The sequence below is a fragment of the Rhamphochromis longiceps genome, linkage group LG7 (genome assembly GCF_057381845.1).
Source record: "Rhamphochromis longiceps isolate RC_006_pf linkage group LG7, R_longiceps_female_GT1.1, whole genome shotgun sequence".
Lineage (NCBI taxonomy): Eukaryota > Metazoa > Chordata > Actinopteri > Cichliformes > Cichlidae > Rhamphochromis > Rhamphochromis longiceps.
In genome coordinates this window covers 14,469,196-14,492,401 of record NC_140563.1, presented here as the reverse complement: position 1 = coordinate 14,492,401, position 23,206 = coordinate 14,469,196, and the positions used below count along the sequence as shown (strand labels likewise).

General features: G+C 42.5%; 2 protein-coding genes across 2 annotated transcripts in view; both read left to right on the top strand.

The window, feature by feature from the left end:
- LOC146664979 (synaptotagmin-7-like) overlaps window positions 1-7,671 on the top strand; it is a 57,835-nt gene extending 50,164 nt beyond the window's left edge. The window contains exons 3-4 of the mRNA XM_085412357.1: window positions 4,706-4,785; window positions 6,181-7,671. Of these exons, the coding sequence (XP_085268483.1) occupies window positions 4,706-4,785; window positions 6,181-6,319 (219 nt within the window). The 3' untranslated portion in view covers window positions 6,320-7,671. The remainder of the gene's footprint in view (window positions 1-4,705; window positions 4,786-6,180) is intronic.
- Window positions 7,672-10,261: 2,590 nt separating this feature from the next.
- LOC146664978 (uncharacterized) overlaps window positions 10,262-23,206 on the top strand; it is a 38,145-nt gene continuing 25,200 nt past the window's right edge. The window contains exons 1-2 of the mRNA XM_085412356.1: window positions 10,262-12,474; window positions 17,607-17,744. Of these exons, the coding sequence (XP_085268482.1) occupies window positions 11,291-12,474; window positions 17,607-17,744 (1,322 nt within the window). The 5' untranslated portion in view covers window positions 10,262-11,290. The remainder of the gene's footprint in view (window positions 12,475-17,606; window positions 17,745-23,206) is intronic.

Genomic DNA, 23,206 nt, shown 5'->3' with positions numbered 1-23,206 from the left:
CAATGGCAGTGATTCTATTAAACCTGTTGTAAAGCTTTTAAATTCCAATTTTGCAATATTTAATGCAACAGAAATGAATCATCCACATGAAGGTTATAAAAAGGGCAGCTCTTCATCAGGAATGAAAAACAAACTGAGGCATTCAGTATTGAGATGCAGTATTTTGCTAATGTCACCTGACCTGACTCAATTCATTTTTTCCACTCACTCAAATTTAAACACATTATTTTGGCCTGATTTAAAGAACTTGCTGTCTTCTTATCCTTAGAGTGGCTTGCTTTAGTCCTTGATAAAAAAGACCTCCAAACATGGCTTCAACAAAATTATATTTTATTTGCACAATTGAGGGGACAAACTGCCAGGCGCTTGCATAATCTGCAGCAACATAAAGTGGCACAATAAAACTTAAAAGCACAATGCATCCAAAAAACTCAGGATTTAGGGCCCGCTGTCACTCTTGAACTCTTTTGCAGGCATTTAAATGATATATATTGCAAAATGACGTTTCCATCAGTAAAGTTTATGAACACATTACTAAAACTAATTGAGACAGCTGAGAGAAGCCAGAGCTGATAAAGAACAAGACATTGCCTATTTATTCAACCAAAAGTATTATTTTGCTTTCAATGCTGATTATGTAATATTTGAAAATGTTTGCTAATTGCCTAATTACTCTTTTTTTTGGAGAGCCTTGGGTTCTTAGTTCCACTACATCCTGCTCTACAGCCCTTCTATATTCCAATAATTTAATTTGTAACCTGCTCTGCTGCAGTTTGATTGTTAAAACGTATTAGTGGATTTTTTTTTTCTCTAAGTGGAGCCTCAGTGCAATTTGGGTATCTTTTATAATTGCTTCATCATAAGAGTTGGAACTATTATGAAGTAATGGCACAGAGCCAGACGCCACCCAATACTATGATCGTTGTAAACTCCCTGCCATTAAAGAAGAAGACAAAAAACACTTTTTTTTTCAGCCGCCATTTGAAATATTGACTTCATTTTCTTCATTATTTCCCGTCTCATGTCTGTGCCGTTGTATTCATCACTATTTTTGTAGCCTCCACACCTCCCATGAAGGCAGAAGCAGAGTGTTTGCCATCCATTCTTGTGAATGAGCCGAAGGAAGAGTGAAGAGGAGATGGATTTGAAGCTGTGCGTGTGTGTGTGCACGTGCACGGAAAGACAGATGTGTGTTTGTCACTCAGTGCCCACTGCAGCGTGTTCGACTCTTTCCTTGTTTTCACATCCAACCCGCTCGGGACTATCTGTCACTCATTGCTTCACTCAGTTCACTATTTGCACCTGTCCCCCCTCCTCCCATCTCTTTGTCTCTCACGCTGTTCTGCACCGCCTTTGTTTTCTCTCCTTTCTGGTAGCATCTTCTGTTTCTTTTCTTCTTTTTTTCAAATTTGATTTCTATTTTCAGCCCTCAGCCCTCTTTCTGTACTGGACTCTCACTCATCATCTGTGTCTTCCCACCTTCCTGAAAATTTCACGATAGCGTTGAATGATGCATGAGTTTCCTTTGATAGTTTGTCCTCGCTTCACAGAAATACAGACAGTTCTGCCTTCCCAGAAATGATTGTTCAAGAATACTGTGTTTGCCTATGTGCAAGTATTTGTATAGGGAATGGTGTAAGAAATCATAATCGCTGGTTTTAGGTCTCTAGCCAGCATGTCATATCAAAAATGTGCTTTAAAAGTTCATGAATAGGCTGAGGACATGTGCTCAGTGTAGCTCTGTGTCTATAATAACAGCTACATACACCTCTTGTATGCAGCTGTTCAGCGAGTCATCCTGTCAGATCAGTCTTTATTTATTTGGGGACCTTTCCAATTTAGGTTAGCGCTGATTATACAATAGGCGAGTGGCTTTGTTTCACTGTGTGCAATGGATATTATCAGTAGAGCTGTGTGGGCTTTATCATTTTTTCTCAGCAGTGTTATTGTCAACACTGGCTTTGAAACTAGTTCAACAGGATCCAAAGCCACAGTGTCAGTTTGCCTGCTGGGATTCAGTATATAGATTCTGACACATTTGCATTTCCATATAGATTCGCTTTGTCTGAGCATCGATCATGTAGAAGTGAGTCAGTCCAGAGGCAGTCAGAATATGTGGTTGATTTTTCCTTTGTGTTTTCTCTACATGTTATTAAGATCAAAATTATGATTAGTTTTGTTATTAAAGCAAATGTGATTTCAAAATGACGTGGAAAAATACACTCACCAACCACTTTTAGATCTAGATTTGATCTACCATGGTAGTACTGGGTACAGGACCCCCTTTTGCTTTCAGAAATGCCTTATTTCTTCATGGCATAGAGTTAACAGGTGCTGGAAACATTCCTATGTTGACACGATAACATCACATAGATTTGGGGAATGCATACCCATGATGATAATCTTCCTTTACTGATTGGATTGTGATCTGGTGACTATGGACTGATTTGAGTACAGTGTACACACCGTCACGTTCAAGAAACCAGTTTGAGAAGATCTGAGCTCTTTGGCATAGTGTGCCGTCTTCAGGAGATGGGCCCACTGTGGTCATAAAGGGATGGACATGGTCAGTAGCATTACTCAGGTAGGTTACGGCATTCAAAAGATGCTCAGTTTGTACTAATGGATCCAAAGTTTTGCCAAGAAAATCTCTTCCAAACCAACAGACCACCACCAGCTTGAAATGTTGTTACAAGGCTGGACTGATCCGTGCTAACCCTGCCATCTGAACTGTTGCAGCACAAATGGAAACTCGCAAGACCAGACAACAATTTTCCGATCTTCTAGTGTTTTTGTAGTTGTTGGTGCCCAGTGTGGTCTACTGCTGCTGTAGCCAACCTGCTTCAAGGTTCAATGTGCTATCATTTCAGAGATGCTCTTCTGCAAACCTTTGTAACAAGTGATTATTTGAGCTATGGTTGCCTTCCTATCAGCTCGAAGCAGTTTGGCCATTCTCCTCTGACCTCTGATGTCAACAAGACATTTTTGTTAGGATGCCTGGGTCGTTCACCCAGTGTTTTTGAGTTTATTATATTATTTATCATTTCTATTCTTTGGTTTCTTTGTTAGAGTTCTGTCTTATGGTTTATGTCTCTGTGTAATCCTTGCTGTCTCGCCTGTCTGCTATATCCCCGTGTCCAGTCAGTGTCTGTGTCTGCCCTGGTCCCACGTCTCTGTTCCCTCTGTTGTAGTGCCTGCCTGTGAGTCTGTCTGTAATTTCGCGTCTCTGTGTTATGTTTCCTGTTTTACTTTGAAAGTCTGTGTCATGTAAATGCGTCTGGTTTTGCTTCCTTTGTCTCGTTAGGCCTGATTTGCCCCAGCTGTGTTTCCCTCCTGTTACCCATTCCCTGATTGCTCCCTCTGTGTATTTAAGCCCTGTGTTTCTCTGTGTCGTGATCTACCGTTTACGATGCTGTGTGTTCTGTCTGCTTGCCTGAGTTTATTTGGAGTCTCAGTTTTGTTACCTTTTTGAGTTCACCTTTTGCCTCCGAGCTTCTGCACTTTGGGTCCACCATTCCTGCCTGCTCACAGCCCTCACATAACAATTTTCACCCAGAGATCTGCTGCTCACTGACTATTTTCTCTGTTTTGGGAGATTATCTGTAAACCCTGGAGATGGCTGTCTGGGAAAATCTCAGTAGATAAATGCTCAGACCAGCCCATCTGAAACCAAGAACTATGTCACATTCGAAGTCACTTCAATCACCTTTCTTCCTCATTCTAATGCTTAGTGTGATCTTCAGCAGGACATCGACTTTACTTGCCTAAATGCACCGTGTTGCTGCTTTGTAATTAGCTGGGCTACCAGATTCTGGCTTTTCATGGCTACTAGAGCGAAATGCAACAAGGAGATAGGAGAATCCTATCCATCCTATCCTCAATGTGTATCAGAGCATCACTTTCAGAGTTGCATTCACTGTATTTTGTGGGATAGGGACTTTTCAGACTGATCTCCCCCCTTATTCCACTTCCAGCAAAGTGTCAATAGAGCTTACCTTCAGTATGACATATGTGTTAAGCACCTTTAATTGAAATGAGCTTTTCCAGAAGAATGCCCACAGCCGACCTTACTTTTTGGTTACTGCAGGTAATGTGCTAGCTATTTGAAATAAGGCTTTTGCAGGACTTTCAAGAGGCTTCTCTGCAACACCCAGCAGATTACCTTCAACAGGCAATTGCTATGTAAATTTTTAGGGTGGTGCGAATGATAGTCATAGTCAGGAATGGTTCTTCACTGCAGATTTGATTTGACTTTGATTAGTGTAATCAGTAGACCAAGAAGTAAAGGACCAATGGCACGGTGTTCCTGAGATAACAGGAGACGCATTCGCACTTGAAATTAGTACAGCAAAACCACAGCTTCAAAGGACAAATCTAAGCTAACCTTTTGTTTCTCTGCTTTCTGTCATCCCCTCCCTCCGCTTGGCTCAAGGGGGAGACGCATAAGCCAGGAGTGGAAACAACAGACACTCCAGTCTCATAGTCATAGTCAGAAATGGCTCTTCACTGCAGATATGGTTTGACTTTGATTAGTGTAATCAGGAGACCGTGAGGTAAAGGACTGATGACACAGTGTTCCTGAGATAACAGGAGAGGCATTTACATTTCATTTTAGGACTGAAAAAAACACGGCTTCAAAAGGAGAAATCTAAGCTAACCTTTGGTTTTTATTATTTTTCTGTCATCCCCCTGCTCTTGGCTCAAGGGGAAGAGGAATAAGCCAGGAGTGGAAACAGCAGACACTCCAGACTCGGCACGTGGGCGAGGGGAGAAGAAAGCCATCAAGTAAGTGCCTGGTAACTGGTATGGGTAGAAAAATCTGGTGATAATGAAGTCCATTTGGTTCAGCTTCAAGTCCCTCGATGTACACTACACAAAAAAAGAAAGAGAGCCCACGTTGTTCTATCCTGAAGAGGGCAATCTCTACAAGAGCATGTTCAGGAGGCATTAAATGAAAGGTTAGTGATTTAATCAGTAAAGATTAAATCTGCATTATCTTACCTGTGAAGCTTTTGGCTGGACGAGTCTGCTCCTGCACTTATCTTATTGGATGTAAGACAGGTCTCCTTTAAGTGCCGCACATCTGCATCGCTTAAGACGGTTCAGGGTCAAGTAAAACAAGCGGGGACTCGAGCATTCACAGTGAAATGCTCAGGAGGATGTGTTTTTTCTAACATTTCTTGCAGGGCTCAAACTAGTATTAAGGTATTTTCTGTTCTTGATAAAACAAGGCCATAGGTCAGTACCAGAAAATGTCAGAATCATAATTCAGAGTATTCCACTTTATTCCACAAAATGCCTCTGTTAACCTGCTCATCACTTCTTTTCTCCTGTAGCCTGATTTCGCTCCAGCTTATTTTTCCGTGTGTGCGCCGTGTTTTTATTTTCCGTTTGAACGGTTTTGAGCACTAAAGACGAGCTTCTGTGAATGTATTCTGACTTGGGTTGTTTTAAACTCTTAATTTCTTGCATTTTCTCTCTCACTGGCTCCAGCAGCATCGCTGTGCTCTGTTGATCATTTCAGCTTTGAACTCCTTCTCTTTGTGTATCGCCTTTCTCTCCCGCTCTGTCCCCGCGCTGCAGCTCTGACCACTGCTGTGTGATTTGTATGACATCAGTGATTCTGCTCACCTTTTTCTCCCCTTCTATGACTGTCTGCAGTTTACCTCTCTGCCTTCTGTCTCATGTGTTCACGCTTTCTCACTGCTCACGCGAAGGACGGGGGCCAGACTTCTTAATGTTTACTCAAATGTCTCTCATCAGTGGTACCATGCTTAATGAACAGAATGTAATCACATGCTGTATGTATTCATCAGAGTATAATTCTTCTCTTGCTCTATCTCCTTTTTTTCTGTCTCTGTGTCTTTGCTACAGTACATTGCTATAAAAAGCTTTCAGTGAATGCCTTTTTCCTCCAGGCTGCTGTTTTTTTTTAAATTTATTTATTTACTTTTCAGTCACACCACTATGGTGGCTTGTTTACTTCATATAGAAAGATAGAAATGAATCTGGACTTGTTTTGTTTCAAACTCCCATTTGACGCAGCTCTAAGAACAACCCTCTTCTTCAAACCGACCTTGCATCGTCTCCAAAACGAGGAGCGGCTGTTGGGAATGGTTGGTTGGTGCCGAGGCTGTCCATAGTTGTGTTGCTCTGACCTGTCTCTCTCTCTGGCCACAGTGATCTAGACAGAGACTTTTGGAATAACAATGACAGCAGCACAGTGCAGCAGAGGTGGAGCTCCTATCCGCCCAAGGAGTTCGTACTAAACATTTCTCCCTATGCCCCATATGGAGATCCGCGCCTCACGCTCAAGTGAGTCTTGGTCCAAAGCTGGTAAGAGACTTTCCCCTGAGCAGGGCTGTAATGAGGCAGGGGCAGTGCCACTCCAGTTTCCTTTCCTTTCCTTTCCTTTCCTTTCCTTTCCTTTCCTTTCCTTTCCTTTCCTTACCCTTCCACTGTCCCTGTTTCCTAGTTGTCTAGTCGCCACTGCTAGTCAATCATCAAATTGAACTTCTCGATGTGGCTGTTATCACGCATGACAGCTTATTAAATTCACCTACTTTTGTAATCTCCATTATGTCTCTGTTCCTTAGGCCCACATTTTCTTATGAATAACTGGGGCTGTTTAGCCAAAGGCCTTTTTTAAAAAAAGCCATAATCCATAAATGTCACAGTGTTGCATAAAATACAGGCTGCACATTTTAAGACCTGTTTTTTTTGTTGTTGTTCTTGTTTAATCTAATTTCCACCATCTATAGTAATCCATCCAATGCTAGCACACCCGAGGGCACAAAGGGTTAGTAATGATTACTCATAATCTGCCTGGGAAATGTGAGTGAGGGAAATGCCATACATGCACATTTCAGCATCCCGCAATGGCTGTTCGACTCCGACTGCAGCACAGCGGCGTAAACCCTGCAGGCTAATTTCTGCTGCTTCTCCTCACATCTTGTCACCTTTAAATGAACACAGAGGCGCATGTTCAGATGCCCCCCTACTCCCTACAGCCCTGCCGCTAAACACTAACTCCTGACCTCTAACCTCTCTCCCATGGAGTGTAACCATGGAGACGGACAACCCTCGTAGTTCCCCTTAGCAAAAAAAAAAGAAAAAAAAAAGAAAAGAGATGTGTATACTTTAATCACCTTCTCTGTAATCTCCGTCTCCTTTTCCTTGTGTTCGCTAAAAATTGCTGGTTGCTGTTGTTGTTGCCGTGGCGGTGGAGGGTTGACCGTTACACCAGGTTGCAGTTTTGTGCCAGTGTTCGCCTGCCGTTTACATCCATCTGTGGCTTCTTTCTGAATCCCATCAGTATAAAATCTAACATGTGCTGCTACTAACACTGAAATACTTGAACTGCATCTGTTGTTTATCTTTTTGGAATTCATGGTAACACTGCTTTTCCTTACTGCAATGAAAGCTCTTTTTTATTTATTTATTTTTCCATCCACTAGGCACTTGATTCCAATAAAGCATTGGCAAGGCCATGCCCCTGTGGGCACTGAGAGAGCTCACAGTTTAGACACCCTGCTACCAGGCATATGTCTGATAAAGTGTTTAATAACTGGTCATCTTTACCAGACCTAGCCATTGAGGAGTGCGTGTTAAAAAAATGCCTGGAGAAAGGAGGCAGCAATGTGTTTATGAACACAGTGGCTATATGCATTTGCGTCTGAAAAATGCCTTAAGATGATGGCTGCTGATCTCAAATTGCCACACGATAGACCCTCATCTTTGTTTCTTTAGAAGTTCACCTTCAGTTCATTTCAATTTTACTTACAGTGTATAGCGCAAATTCAATTCAACCCAAACTATCTTTTAAAGGTTTTTCTTGATTGCCCTTATAGACGTCTTTTCAGCTGGACTTGCTTTCACGGAACATAAACAGATGAACTTTTGACTTCAGTAATGGTTAAATAGGCTGTTTTCAATAACGTGTGAGCCAGTTTAAAATCAAAAGCAAACACTCAATTAGAAGCTGAATAAATTATGAACTTATTTCTCCCAAGGAGAGATGGGTTGACCTTGTGACATCAACCAATAATATGCCTCTAAAGCCAACAGACAGCTGGGAAATCATTTCCTGTTTGAAACTCTCTTGAGATCAGCAGCTTTCAGTCTCTGTAATGACGCTGAGCTTCATTTATCAAACAGGTTTCCTATCCAGCAGGATCGCTCTCAGTGTTTAAGGATTTATTGGATTTGAAGTTCAATTCTATCATTTAAAAAAAATAAAACTATACATTTTTTGTCAGGAGCAGTCAGCAGCCACCATAATATCTTAGAAAAGTGGCTGTAGTCTGTTGATATCTTTCAAATTTATGAAGTCAAGCTTAGGGAGTGACTTTAATTAGACTCAATATTTTATCTATCTGGTGGCTTTAAAAAACGGCTAAATAATATGCGGCTTTACTTCTTTTTTAAATCTCTTAAGCTTTCACTGTAGTTCAGTCAGAAACAGGATTGATGTCTAAAAGCTTTATACATCTGTGAATACTCTGATTCATAGCGCCACTTATTGATGTTTTCCTCCTGTTAATGAAAAGTAAAGGCATCCCCCTTGTGCTCAGTTCGATAAATGAGGCTCATGTCTCCTGTGTTGACCGTTGCTCCAGCAGTGTCATCTATGTTGTTGTTGTGATTGATGACTTATCCACCAGCGCTGTCAGGTCAATTGGTCAGAGTTTCATGTGAAAGGTGACCTTTAAACGGGCACGGTGCAAGTTTCGCACCTCCTGTACCCACGTGGACTCACTGTGTTTTCATTACCTCATATATTTTGTCTTTAAGAGCAGGAGGACCTTGCATATTAATGAAATGTAGTCATGTCACCAGAGGGCACTAATGTTCTTTATTTTTGATCGTCAATGCTTTCACTGTAGGCATGACATGCCTTAATATGAACACACTGATTAATCACTGTATCTGTAGCCATTGTCATCTGATTGCCCTCCCGGTAATTTCGACTGTGGAGTTTCAAGAATTTCACTAATTTCTGAGTAATGTTACATACTCTAAATGAAATATGAGACATTGAGATCAGGACCAGATGCACTTAACAGCTTCGGATGAAACACACAAACAGAACTCATCCTCTAAGCTGCTGCAGTGAATATAATGCCATAAAAAGTAGCACATCTCAACTCAATGACTAGTGTCTGCACACTGTTGCTGCCAGTTAGAGTTTTGGTCCTCCAGGCCCAAAGCTGGGACTTTTTGCTGGTTTTCCATCCTCCACAGGCTCCCAGTAAATTCCTCTCCTCCTCCCCCTCGTCCTCCTCCTCCTCCTTCATTCTGTTCTCCTTGCCCCATTCCCTGCTTTTCTCCTCAATAGGTTCCAAACCTTTTTTATCCACCTGCCTCTCACTTGGCCTGGAAAATAGGCCTGCCCCTTCACACAGTCTACTGATCTGTCTCACCACCTCAGCCCTGTGGTTGCTCAATCTATTTCCCTGTGTGCGTGTGTGTGTGTGTGTGTGTGTGTGTGTGTGTGTGTGTGTGTGTGTGTGTGTGTGTGTGTGTGTGTGTGTGTGTGTGTGTGTGTTTGTGTGTCTGTGTCTCTCTCTCACACTCTTTGGTCTTTTTCTCCTCTGCCTGTCGTTATTCTCCTCCCTCTATACCCTCTGTCTGCCATGGGATCCCTTTGCACCCTGTCTCTTTCTCTTAGTGGGGCAGTATCAGGGGGTCAGAAGGGGGCGGCAACTGGCCATGGGGATACTGGGGGGGGTCCTTATCGCAGTGACAGCGTGAAGAGCATGGTGACAGAGGGAGTGAAGGCCGGGAGGTGGCAGACCGTCCAGGGCCACATGCAGTCTGGAGGACTGAAACCCAGCAAGTGAGTTCGGAACCCGAGCCGAAAAAGCAAACATTTCAGTCGCCGTGCAGCAGAATAAACACCTTTCCACGGCACGACATTTATTCTTACAAGTTCGCGCCTTGAATGAATCCATTCAAAATAGAAACAGGGAGAGCGAGGTCAAGTTCAGCAGGGGAGGAAGGTGCAGCTTCGATGACAGCGTGATGTAAGCGTGTGGGCACAGTGCAAGGTGTGAGTGCTAGGGAATGTAAACCTCATCATGAGAAGATAACAATAGTTCCTCGAGCTGTATCACACTGACTCAGGCCTCCAGCTGACACATGCAGAACGGCTGCACAGTACAGCTTTGTGCACAGAAATAGTCTCATTTTCGCACACTAACTGAAATAATGCACCACACGCTGGCAGCCCCCCCACCCTCACCTCCCTTTAATTAAAATTTAGGCTGAAAGACGAACTGTGTGTTGGTCACTGACTGTCTGTACCCACCAGCCATGACGCATGACATCACTGGGGGTCTATATTCAGTGTGCTGCAAAAGACGCAGCTAACTTTCGGTACTTTGTGATTTTTGCACCTCCCTTTGGCACTCCATGTGTGGGACTTCTTCCTCCACAACACATTTACGCTCATCACTTCCTCACTCCTCGTTCCCTCCTTCTCTCCTCTTCTCATCTTTCATTTTGCCCCTGTCTATAATTGGATTCTATTTTCAGGCCGCTGTAAGTGTCTATGTCTCTTGTGTTTGTGTCTCGCACCCCATTTTCTCCTCCATCGTCACCCTCTTCTCTTTTCGTTGCCATCTCCCTCTCCCTTTTTCCTCTTACCAGCTAAAGCCACTCTACATATTCTCTCTTTTATTTTTTCCCTTGTTCCGCCCTCAAAACATTGAACTCTTGCAACACCTTTCACTGACCTTTTTATCCTTTTATTCGTGACTGTTAAATGTGATGTGTGTCGTGCTAAAAGCTTTATGCAAAACTGTGTTAGGTGAAGTAATGCAATGCGGAGTAAACTGCCCCTAACTGATGTGAATAGCTCTCTCATGGCCTAATTCTGGTAGTCTGGGTTACACAGCGATCTGAGAAAGAGGAGGATATATTTAGGGAGTAGAAGAAACTAGAAAAAAAAAGATGATGACATGTTTGTGACAATAGAACCGACAAAATATACAGTAGCAACGAAGTATGTATAACATACTCATGCAAATACGATCATATATGATGTGTGACACATCTTTATGTTGTTTGTGACATTTTAGGAAAGGCAGTGAGCCAATAAAACAGCATTTATTAAGGGGAGGAGTGAAAAATGAGAGGCTGGCAGAGGGAGGGAGTCGTGCTGTAGAACTTGGTTGGCTGTTCGGATGTCTCTAGAGGTGCGCCGCATATTTAAAAGACGAAAAAGACTTAGAGAGAAAGGAGGAGAGTCTGTCAGGGATGGGAAAAAGTTGACTGACGAGTAGAGGAAATGGTGATCTCTCATCAGACCAAAAAACCCTCGCTGACGAGGCCAGGAAGCTGCAAAGCCACGACCCATCCGTCTCGACGCGGTCACGTGGCACAGAGCCGTTCCACGCCCGTGCGGACAGTGCACATCCGACCGCTGGCACCACGAAACACACCCTCATGCAAACAGCACGCTCAAACCTCGCGGACGTACAGGGTGCACACACGTCTGACTCAGACGCACAAGACTACCTCACAGTCTACACACTGCTGCCCGGCGCAGCCCCATGAGCAGTACACAGCACACAGCGATCACTCAGGCTGCACCTTCTACTGCTATTTCTGCTACTGCTGTTACTGCTGCTGCCTCACGTTGCTCTCTTTCTCTCTCCTCCTCCTCCTGTCTCCACCTCCCAACACTCCTCCCTCTTCCTCTTTGTCCTCTAATACCACTCTTCCGCCTTCCTCGTCCTCCATCCGTCCATCATCAACTTCCTGTTTGGATGAACTTTCCTGTATTTACCCTGATGTCAACCTGACTTCTCCTGCTGTGCCTCCCTACTGCCCTGTGCCACCTTGTCTCATCCCTGATGATTCTTTGCTTTTCTTCTTCATCTCATCACCTGACATCACCACTCCTGACCAACTCACCTCCTGCCACGGCTCCTCTTCTAAATCTTCTCATTCCTCTTCTACCTCTGACTCCTCTGCCCCTCGTCATCATCCTATTCTGTGCCGGCCGTGGCCTTCTTCACGCTCTCTTTCCTCCCTGCTCCTCTGCCCTCCCAGCTTTGGGGATCCAGTCTTATCCTATGCTTCCACTTTGGAGCACTTACCCTCCGGGCCGGCCCGGCCTCGGACGCTGCTGCGCCAGCAGAGCCTTCAGCAGCCTCTCATCCACCCGTCAGGCCCTGGTCTCTGCCATCCCCCCACCACATCCCAGAGCTTGGGACAATTACACACTGCACCTGGACAGCCTGGGGGAGGCGGGGGTGCTGGGAGAGGAGAGGGAGGTGGCAACAGTGGTGAGGGTGGGGATGCAGGTACACGAGGTGGTCCCCGGGGTGCACGGGGCGGTGCAGCAGCGGCAGGTGCGTCTCGCTATAGGGGAGGTGGAGCAGGAGGGCGCTCGCGTGCCAACCCGGGCAGCTGGGATTACATGATGGAGCAGATCCGGAATCGTGGGCTGGATGTCAAGTCCTTCCTGTGAGTCTCTATAACTCTTCATTCATGCTTTAAACTAGCGTCACTCTGCTCAGGCCTCTGTCTAAGTGTATTACAGTATACGCTAGGTCTTTCAGAGTTATTGTGTGCATTTGTGTTCTTTACTGCTTGACTTAGTGCCATTGAATAAAATTGCTTCTAATACATCAGTAAATAAGTAATAACTTAATCTGCTTTTACCTTTATGAAATATTGTTCTCTGCCTTTTCCCTTCAGGTTTTTTCTTTCAGTCTGCATCTGATATCCAGGGAAGGATATTACTTCTGTCTGTCAAAATTTGTACAGTGCGCGTCTATATAAGCGTATGTATAAGTGTGTGTGAAACTGTGAGTTTCAGAGTCGAGTTTAATCATTGCTTTCACTGCTACTTGTGGTAAATCTGACTGCTGACAAGGAGATAGTCTCTCTTTCTATATGTACATTTACAAAGGCAATTCAGACAATGTTAGAGCTGATCATGCTAATGAAGCTTAATGCAGATGAGGAGACAAGAAATTGGCTTGGATGAAAACTCTCTTGATCATGCTAATAAGGGGTACAGTTATGAATGTAAATAGCACCTTTTCTCTTTATTTGCTGTTATGTATACTATGTGGCTCTGCAGGACACGGATCAGTGTATGTCTTTACCAAGTCATCCACCCACTTATACTAAAAATACATAGTACATATTATTTATTGGGTACATATAGTAACTCGATATGGCTCCTGAAAATCCTAGAATAATGAGTCTTCTGATCATGTAGGCACAATATTTCACCCCTCGGTTGTAACAAATTAAAAGCTTTTTATTGTGCAGTTTGTTAGAAAACTATTATTCTAAATTTAGACTGAATGCCATGTGCAAGAAAAAATAGCAAGGAGGTATGACATATTGGAGGCCATTTCGCTCCCATTCTGTGGCAAAATTGTTAAATGTTTACGCTGCATGCTCTGCTAAACAGTAACATCTGTTTGGATGGCATTCAGCCTGTCTGCTGCAATTGTGGTTACAGGACAGCGCTGCTGGTGCTGGTTCAGAACATTCAGAATTTGGTCTCATTAAAAAAGTCACAATATATTTTACATTCACTCCTTCTCACCCAATTAGATCATGCTATTTCTGAGCCACCCTTTGGATAGCTGTTAAATATCTGGTTTTGGAGACACACCAGTGGGCCTAATCCATGTTTCATGAGTGTTTGCAGCTAAAATGGCACCTTCTTTTTCTTTCATCATCTCTGTATAACTGCTGGTTGTGCTGCCAGCCTGCTCACGTGTGCGGGACCGTGTGTACATCACACAGCCCACATGTCACTGCAACACTATAAGAACAGGGGTTAAGGAGCTGTGTGTAGATTTGTGTTAACCCTGAAGCATTGATCTTATGTCACCGGGCCCATTTCCTCTACAACATATTGGTACTTGGGGGTGGGGGGGTGGGGGTGAGGGATGAAGGGATGAGCAAGGACACTGCCAAAGTAACATGTGTTTAATGTCGACTGAATCAGTTTTACACTAGCCTTTCATCATCTGTTTCTTTCTTCTTTAAAAAAAAAACATGTTATAAAGCCTCTCTGGTGTTTCAGTATAACACTAGCTAACGGAGCACCAGCAACGTAGCACATGCAGGCACCAAGGTCACTGAGAATATTGCTCGTAATAGTCAGCTATAGGACTCATCGTTGCTAATGTGAGATTGAGGTCATTGTCGTTGTATCTACTTTGCTGCAACAGGAACACCTCCTATGGTTGATGACAGAGCGGTCTGGTAATAGACGTGACCCATATTTCAAACCGGTTAATTTCAATCTTGGCCAGAATCCTTGTCCTGATGAATCATTGCTGAAGGAATGCGTTGATGTCATTGACACAGATAGTTGACTTTTGGAGCCGTTTGACCACATGGCTTTTTTGTGGCTTTAAATCGATCGTTTATCCCAGTGTCTGTAATGTCTTTTCTAAATGGTCTCTCTCCTTCCCAGTGCTCAATGGCTCAAGCAAAGTGCTTTAACAATATTGCCCATACAGTACTTAAAAGTGATGAGAGTAGAGAGATCCAATAAACATCATACCTACAGTATCTACAGTATTACTGCATAGACCATGTTATATTATTCAGTGGTTCTCAATGAGGAGTACAGGTTAATTCTGCTGATAGTTTGAAATATTATGACAGGGACTCTTAGCTTTGTATGCCTGGACTGCAATATTTATATCAGAACCACTATAGACAAAAGAAGACTGTACACTCGCTAGCCACTTTATTAGAGACACCTTGGATTGGATTGGTCATTATTGAAATAACATTTTTTTTAATGTGATTATAAAATAACTTTTAAAATACATCCAGAGCCACCTTATTAGGTATACGTTGGTAGTACTGGGTTGGACCTCGTTTTGACTCCAGAGCTGTCTTAATTCCACTTGGAATAGTTTCAACAAGATGCTAGAAACATTCCTCAGAGATTTTGGTGAATGCAGATTTGTCGGCTGCTCATCCATGATGTGAATCTCTAGTTTCACTGCATGCCAAACATACTCTACCGGATTGAGATCTGGTGACTGTGGAGTACAGTGAACTCATTGTCATGTTCAAAAAACCAGTTTGAGATGTTCTGAGCTTTGCCACAACTTGCTGGAAACAGCCTCAGAATAATGGGATGGACATGATCAGCAACACTACTCAGGCAGCCTGGGGTGGTTAAACAATACTCAGTTGGTACTAAGGGGCCCAAAGTGTGCCAAGAAAATATGCCCCACACTTTTACACCACCAGCAGCCTGAGTTAGTGATACAAGGCAGAATGGATCCATGCTGAATGTTGTTTAAATTCTGATCCTACCAACTGAATATTGCAGCCTGAGTTTCCTGTTTTTAGCTGACAGGAGTGGCGCCTGGTGAGGTCTTCTGCTGCTGTGAGGTCATCTGCTTTATGGGCCCTCTGCATGCCTTAGATAAAACAATTGGTTATTTGAGTTGTGCTTGATTTCCAATCAGCTCAAAGCAGCCTGGCCATTCTCCTTTACGCATGACATCAACAAGGCATTTTAAGACACTAACTGGATTTTTCTGTTTTTCAGATCATTCTCTATAAACATTAGAGATGGTTGTGTAGGAAACCCCAGTAGATTGGCAGTTTCCAGCCCATCTGGCTCCAACAACTATGAAATATTAAAAGTCACCTTCTTCCCCATTCTGATGCTTGGTTTGAGCTTTCAGTAGGAGGTCTCTATGATATCTAAACGCCTGATGGGGTTGCTGCCACGTGATTGGCTGATTAGACATTTGTGTTTATGAGACGTTTAACAGATGTACCTAATGAGGTGGTCAGTGAGTGTTTATTTGGGAGGATAAATTCCATCTAGGATGCCCCCGCCCTTCCACTTGTACGAGACTAGCAGCAAGACCCCCATACAGAACTGAGCAAGCATGACATTAAGTCAGGCAAAGTATAAAAAGGAGGATTTAGGAGGAGGTGGGATGCAAAGTGGCTTGGACTTCTGCAGCAAACGTAAGCAAAGTAAAGCAACTTAAATAATGTTCTCTAGGTTAGATCTGCTAGTATGACAGATATAGCAAAGGCACTGGCTGATGTGGGCACACTTTGAGCTACCACGGTGTATCGTGAATTACAAAAACAATCAGAGGCGAGTATCACCAGATAACGAGGTACCTCAGTGGATCTGAATAGAATAATCTAGAATAACTGATTCAAATATATTCAATATATTCATATTGAGTGAGCTGTAACACCAGAATGCAAAATGTTTAAGCTGAGTGTATATAAAACTAGCAAGAAAAAAGGCAGAGAGGTTGAAGCAGACAAAATAATAGTTATTATAGAAATAGAAATATAAAAAAAAGGAATTGATACATTTAGCCAGCAGTAATGAATATATGAATTGAAATCACTGCAATGAAAAGGACTATGAATACAGTTGCTGGAAAAATGAATACACGTGTGACAGATGGTGTCAGGAACTCATGTTAATCTGAAAAGGGTTACTAGACATAAAAGTTTTTAAACTACTGGTGTATAAAAGGGAGATTATTAAACAGACTTTACAGTCCTGCAGTAAAAGCCTTCGACGGTATGCGAGAAAGATGAAATTGTGAAGTTTAGGGTGATATCTCTCTGCGGCTTGGCAGCCCCATATATTTCTTTGCCGAGATATTGTAACACAGCGAGAGGCTTAAGCTATAGAACCGTGGGTGTGGATGACAGGAAGGAGGCAGTGATGAGGAGTCAGAGAATTAAGTGCATAGGGGTGAGGGGGAATATGGTGGGTGAGGGGGGTGGGGTAAAAAAAAAGGGCGAAAAAGGGTGGGGGGGATTTGGTGAGAATCTGTAGCACAGTAGAGATGATGAAATGAGAAGAGTGCAGCAGTGAGAGAGCCGTGACCCAGAAAACGACACACACCGTGCACCTCAAGATACTGTATCGCTCAAATAGAAACAATTAGTCCAGATCTTCTTAATGAGGCTTAATTAAATCTTAACTCTGGAGAAAGACGCCTCGCATGTTCAGTGGGAAAGGTGAATGTGGAGGAAAAGCAGAAGGCAGGTGAAATCACTAGATAAATGACAGTGTGTGTGTTGGGGGTGTAGTGTTTTTTGCCTGTGTGACGTGTGTGTGCGCGCACCTGTAGACACCTTATACATGCGTGGAAGCTGACGTGCAAACTCCTGAATATCACATCCATTAACAATCATTACCCAGAGTTTCCTGATGTATTTGCTGTCCGACGGCCTGTACCCGCTCCCGTTGAAATCATTCGATTTTTATCAGTTTGGCCTTTCACTTTAAGGTGTCCTCTTAATATCCTTCCCTGGACTGTGCGCTTACTTTGTGGGGTTTTATGTGGAGTTGCAGAGTTCCTCTTTTATGACCATTTTCTCCGTCGCCGCTTCTGCTGTTTGCTCTCGTATGATCTGTTGTTGTTTTCTCTGCCTCTGAATTTTCAGCCCTCGCTGTCACCTAAAATGACCTCTCCTTTTTCCTCTCTCTCCCTGCACCTCGCCTTTCTTTATGCTCGAACCTTTTGCATCTGTTCTCTTTTTCCTTGCCTCTCTGTCTCGCTACCTCTGTTTCTATCTATTTTATTTTATTTTATTTTTTTATGGGGAGCCAGTGAAGGAAAGCTGGTGGTCCTGGCTTTGGCCATTGGTGTGGCAGAGCAAGATGACTTTGCCAATATCCCTGACCTGCAGGAAACAGCGCAGGCAGCACCACCGCCACCAGCCAATCAGGAACCGCCCCCTGAGAAGAGGTACCAGACAATGTACTAGAGCGCTTGTTCTGTGTGTGTGTGCTTGTGTGTGAGAGAGAAAATTGGCTGCAAATGAAAGGATGTGAAGGATATGCTATTGAAGAAAAATGAGAGGTGATTTCAGAATCTAGGTAGAGGAGGGTAGTTTTGTTTGTCAGTGTTTTTGGTGAGTCACTGCGTTGAAGTCTATTGTGTCATAGACCTGCGCCTGAAATAGCACCAGAGCTCAACATACTGCTACAGAAATAAAAATGAGCGCTAACTACGCAACCAAATGTAGAAAATTTCGCCGTAATGCTTTGATGAGTGAGGAGATAAAACAATTTGGGTGTTAGCTGGAAAGCAGTAATGAGCTCATAAATCACAGCAGTGAGATGCTCACTGGTACTCTACTCTTTTTCTTTTTTAATCTTTGGCTTTTAGCGGTAAAATTTCAGCCAGTCAAATCAAACAGTGCTTTCTCATGCCAGTGTACTTTTTCTTTCCTTTTCCCCCTGACCACGATAATTATCTGCCTTATTGCAATGACATTTTTCAGCACCATTTTCATCTCTGTTTGCTTGTCTTCTCACTCCTGCCTTTCAGAGACCTCCCATTGGTAATTGTCTTATTTCCTTTGTATTTTTATGCCTTCACTATCCAAGTCATTTCTGCCCCGTGTTCTTTCTTCCCTCCTGCTCATTAGCTGCCTTCAATCACCCTCTGCCGCTCTGAGAGTCTCGTCTCTGCAGCTCCACCGAGGGCCCAGAGAGCCTCCTCATTATTCCACAACATGTTAGTCACTTACATAAACATGCTGCTAAAAATAACCGCTTTCTTTGCCAGCCAACTTAGACACTAGAAGCCAAAATATTTCCACTCATCTATAAGGATCCACCAGCCTTGCTCACCGTCCCCCAGTCTCTTGAAATAATTGGGTTTGCATTCTGTTTAGGAATTGGACCTACTTTTGTGAAACAATTTAAGGCTAACAAATGAGTACAGTGTGAAACAAGCAGAGCGTTTTCAGTCGTTGGACGGCCGTTTTCGATTGTTCACAACAGTGTCACAGAGAAATCCTTGATTTGGTCCAGCTTTAGGCAGACGCGACACACTCGATTTCCTCTGCAGTCCAATTAGGCAGTTTTAACCTCACTTTGATTCTGTGACAAATGGGCGACAGTGTGCAGATGCATAATATGACACACACCTTTAAAAAAAACGGCAGAGGACGGCGGACAAATTCTGATGTACTCGTCACACCAATTATTCCTCATTCACAAGTGTTTCATCAATTTGACACGTGATTTAAAACTAGAGCTCCATTACAACACAGATGGTAACTGTTTTCTTATCTGGGCTGCACAGCCGCAGTGCAGACATGCACATGTGCACCATGCAGCTGCTGACATTTGAAGGACCTCTTGTGTCTTCAGAATCAGAATCAGAATCAGAATACTTTATTGATCCCTGGGGGAAATTATTTTTTGTTACAGTGCTCCATTTTAAACCAACATTAAGACAAGACAGACAATATGCTAACTAAGAATAGTACAATATATACATATATATACATACATACATACATAAGTCACTTATAAATAAATATTTGGAAAAGAAACATGTGTAGTTGTAGCAGCAAACAGTGTGTTAAGTGGATGCGTTGTACAGGGAGATGGCCACAGGCAGGAATGATTTCCTGTGTCGTTCAGTGGTGCTTTTCGGTAATCTCAGTCTCTCACTGAACGAGCTCCTGTGACTGACCAACATGTCATGGAGTGGGTGGGAGGTGTTATCCAACATTGTCTTTATCTTGGACAGCATCCGCCTCTCCGACACCACCTTGAGGGAGTCCAGCTCCATCCCCACAACATTGCTGGCCTTACGGATCAGTTTATTAAGTCTGTTGGCATCTGCGACCCTCAGCCTGCTCCCCCAGCATGCAACAGGGTCTTCAGGGTCATAGAAATAGGCCTCCCTTAACTAATAAGTTCCTTTATTTATCATAAGTTTGCTTTTAGAGCTACTATAGCCACCAGCTGCTTTGTCTACTGGTTTTGTTTTTTGGCCCTGAGCTTTCTGCGACCACAGAGTTACAAACAACCATCAAAGTATCCTTTGAGAAGAAATGTTGCTTCTTTTTTACTAATATCAAAAGTCTCCGCATTGTTCACAATTATAGCCTGAAACGCAGCGAGCCGCAGAGGAGAATGACTTCCTCTGTAATTTGTTGTGTGCATTGCGTCTTGCCTTTTCAGCTTTTTGTGTTCACACCTCTTTAAATGAGTTGTGAAATCCACTAAGAGACCAAACAGCGCGTTTGTCGCTCGGGCCAGCGTGTGGTCAACAGGATCCGCCTTTATTAGCAGACTGCATTGTGCTGTTTCCTGGATTTAATTTCTTTCACTCAAATAAGAATGACTGGTAACTTAAAGCCCGTGAACACTGGAGAACTGGAAGCAAATAAACAATTTGACTGTAATTGAAGCTTTAAAAGTGTTGACCTTTTAGTGAGCCTTCTGCTGATATGTCATCTAATTCCACTTGAGACTGTCATGGTTTTGTTTATTTCGTGTAAAATTGCAAATTGCAAATTTTAATGAGTGATTTAGCCACACTCTAATTGGCTGCTAAATTTAGAAGCTTGAAAACCCCCCAACATACCTCAACAGTCTATTAGAAGTGCAAGTTGTAAGCTTGCTGGCAGTGTATAGTTCCTGGTGGTGTTAGTGCTGACTTCACAGTAAACGTGATTGAATCAATTACACTCCTGGCATATTGCTCACTCTGAAAGGGGTTCTCAAGCCAAAGACAAAGGCACGCTTTCATTCGTCTCTCTTACCCTTCACACTCGGTGTTTCATCACAGTCTGTGCATTTAAACATGTGCTCGTGCCCATCATTCATCTTCACCTGCATTACTCATGCTACCCCGCATGAATTTATTTACCTAAGATCTGAAAAACATGTCACTGGCAAATGGCTTCAGCCAAACATCGAGCCTCTGAAGTTAATGTGAATATTTTATATATACGTCAAATGGTAACGGAGTCAGTGTTAACATCAAAGGGAATTCTTTGTGCTCCCCACGAACAGAGAAGAGCTGCCGTCTGCACAACTGATATTTCATGCCCTACATTAATGAACCAGTCAGTTTTTCAGAGCAACTACTGTAAATAAATGTACCCGAGTAGAGAGCTACTTTCGACTGCTCCCTTGTTCTCAAGGGGTCACCACAGCGGGTAGCGCCGCATGTCTGATTTGGCAGATTTTTACGCCGGATGCCCTTCCTGACACAACCCCACAGGGATTTGTGTCTCCTCCTGGGATCGAACCAGCTAGAGCTTTAATTTTGTAGACTCTTGTTTGTTTGAGTAATCTTATTTTATGCTGCTTTTAACGTACAGTAGATACACGGCCCTATAAAAGGTTTTCTTTTTTTTTAAGGCCTGCTTGGCCACAGACGCATGTGAGTTGTTACTACTTCCATCAAAATTGCAATACATCTATAAAGTTTTTCTATAAAACTATAAAGTTTTATTTGAATAACTGTTTGAAATTAAAATGGGGAAAATGAATAAATATTTTTAGATATAAAATTTAGCTCAATTTATTTAAACAAACAAACAAACAAACAATGTCTTTTTTATTAAGAGGTTTAATTTATTTAATTGTAATACTGATTTAGTTGTTTTGCTTGTTCTAATGCTGTTTAACTGGGACCTCATTACGTTTTGTTCCCTTTTCGCCTGCCTCATGTATTGGAATGACAATAAAAGATTCTATGCAGTCTTCTGGAAAACTAAGTACACCCAATGATTCAGTAATTTGTAGCGCCAACTTAAAAAGCAATATTGAAGCAATGGTTTTCTGTATGACTATCAGTCTTTAATGGCATTGTGGAAGAACTTTGGCCCACTCTGTACAACGTTACATCCCTTCATTGAGGTTTTTGGGCATTCATGTATGCACAGTTCTCTTAAAGTCCCATCTGAGCCTCTCAGTCAGGTTGAGGTCTTTCATTGAACCTTGATTCTTTTCTTTTCATTCTGTTGTAGATTAACTGCTATGCTTGGGATCATTGTTTAGCTAAGTTTTAGCTGTCAGACAGATGGCCTCACGTGCTCACGTGTGACTCTAGAATACTTTGGTGTACAGAGGAGCTCATGGTGGACTCAGTGACTGAAAGGTGCCCAGGCCCTGTGGTTGCAAAAAAAAAAAAAAAAAATCCCAAATTATTACCCCTCCACCACCTTGCTTCACATCTGATATGAGGTGCTTGATTTCCACCGTTATGGCTAAGAATACGACTAAAAAGGATTTCTTCTGGCAACCCTTCCGAACAAGCCACACTTGTTTTGTCTTGTCATGAAATTGAACATTTAACATGCTAGCTGAGGCCTGCAGAGTCTGAGATGTAGATCTTAGGTCTCTTGTTTTTCTCTGAGAACTGCACCGTCTGACCTTGGGTTGAATTTTATCTGGGGCGTTCACTCCTTGGAAGACTGTGTGTTAACACACACCTGAATGCTCCAGACCAGGCAACAGTTAAAACTTCTGCTTTCATAGTACTCCTCACAGTTGCTGATGATCAATTAATCAAGTGCTTTAATTAGCAGCACCTGTCTGCTATTTACAGAACCCTATTCATTCCTGTGGAAGCAGGAATGGTGTACTTAGTTTTTCACAGGATTGCAGAGATTCATTTGAAATTTAACTTTTTTGTAAAATAATGGATGCCAGTAATGGAAGGTGTATGTACAAGTGGTCACTTTGAGCCAAAGGCTCAGGCTTCAGATTCTAAATTTGGTGTTCTTAGTTTTGTATTATCTCAGTAAGAGTAGATATCCCTAATACACTTATATGAGGCACACAGATCTGGCTGTGACTAAAGGAAGCCCCACGTCCCACTGTTCAAACCTTCTGTTTGCAAGGGACATCCAATTAGAAGAAAATTGACTTGAATGGGATGTGAAAGGCAGTCAAATGTGCATTTTTCTCACTGTGAATAGGCTATGAATCATGTGAATCAATCAATAAACTGTAGAATAAAGCTATCCCACTGCCGTAAATGAATAAAAATAGGGGGTTGGAAATGGGTATAATTGATGTATTTAATCACAAGCCTTTAATTTTACCATTTTTCTTTTAAGTGACCCAGTCTTTAAAACTAAGGTTTAGAAACCTTACACAAAATATTTCAAATTAGCCAGCTACAACCGAATGAAAATGTTTGTGCTTCACTATCAAATAATAATGTGAAAGGTTAACACATTTGTGGTGTATTTCAAAAGTTTGATTTAAGTGCTACTTCCTTTTATGGTGAAGTTTTTTAAATTGCTCCCATACTATATTTAATTAATTAAAAGATCCAAGTGCTTTGTTCACCACTTTAAACAGCAGTGCTCCTGGTCCTGCAATGCAATTAGCCAAGCAATCTTATTAATGGTAAAATGTATCTAAAGTACTTAAGACACAAACATT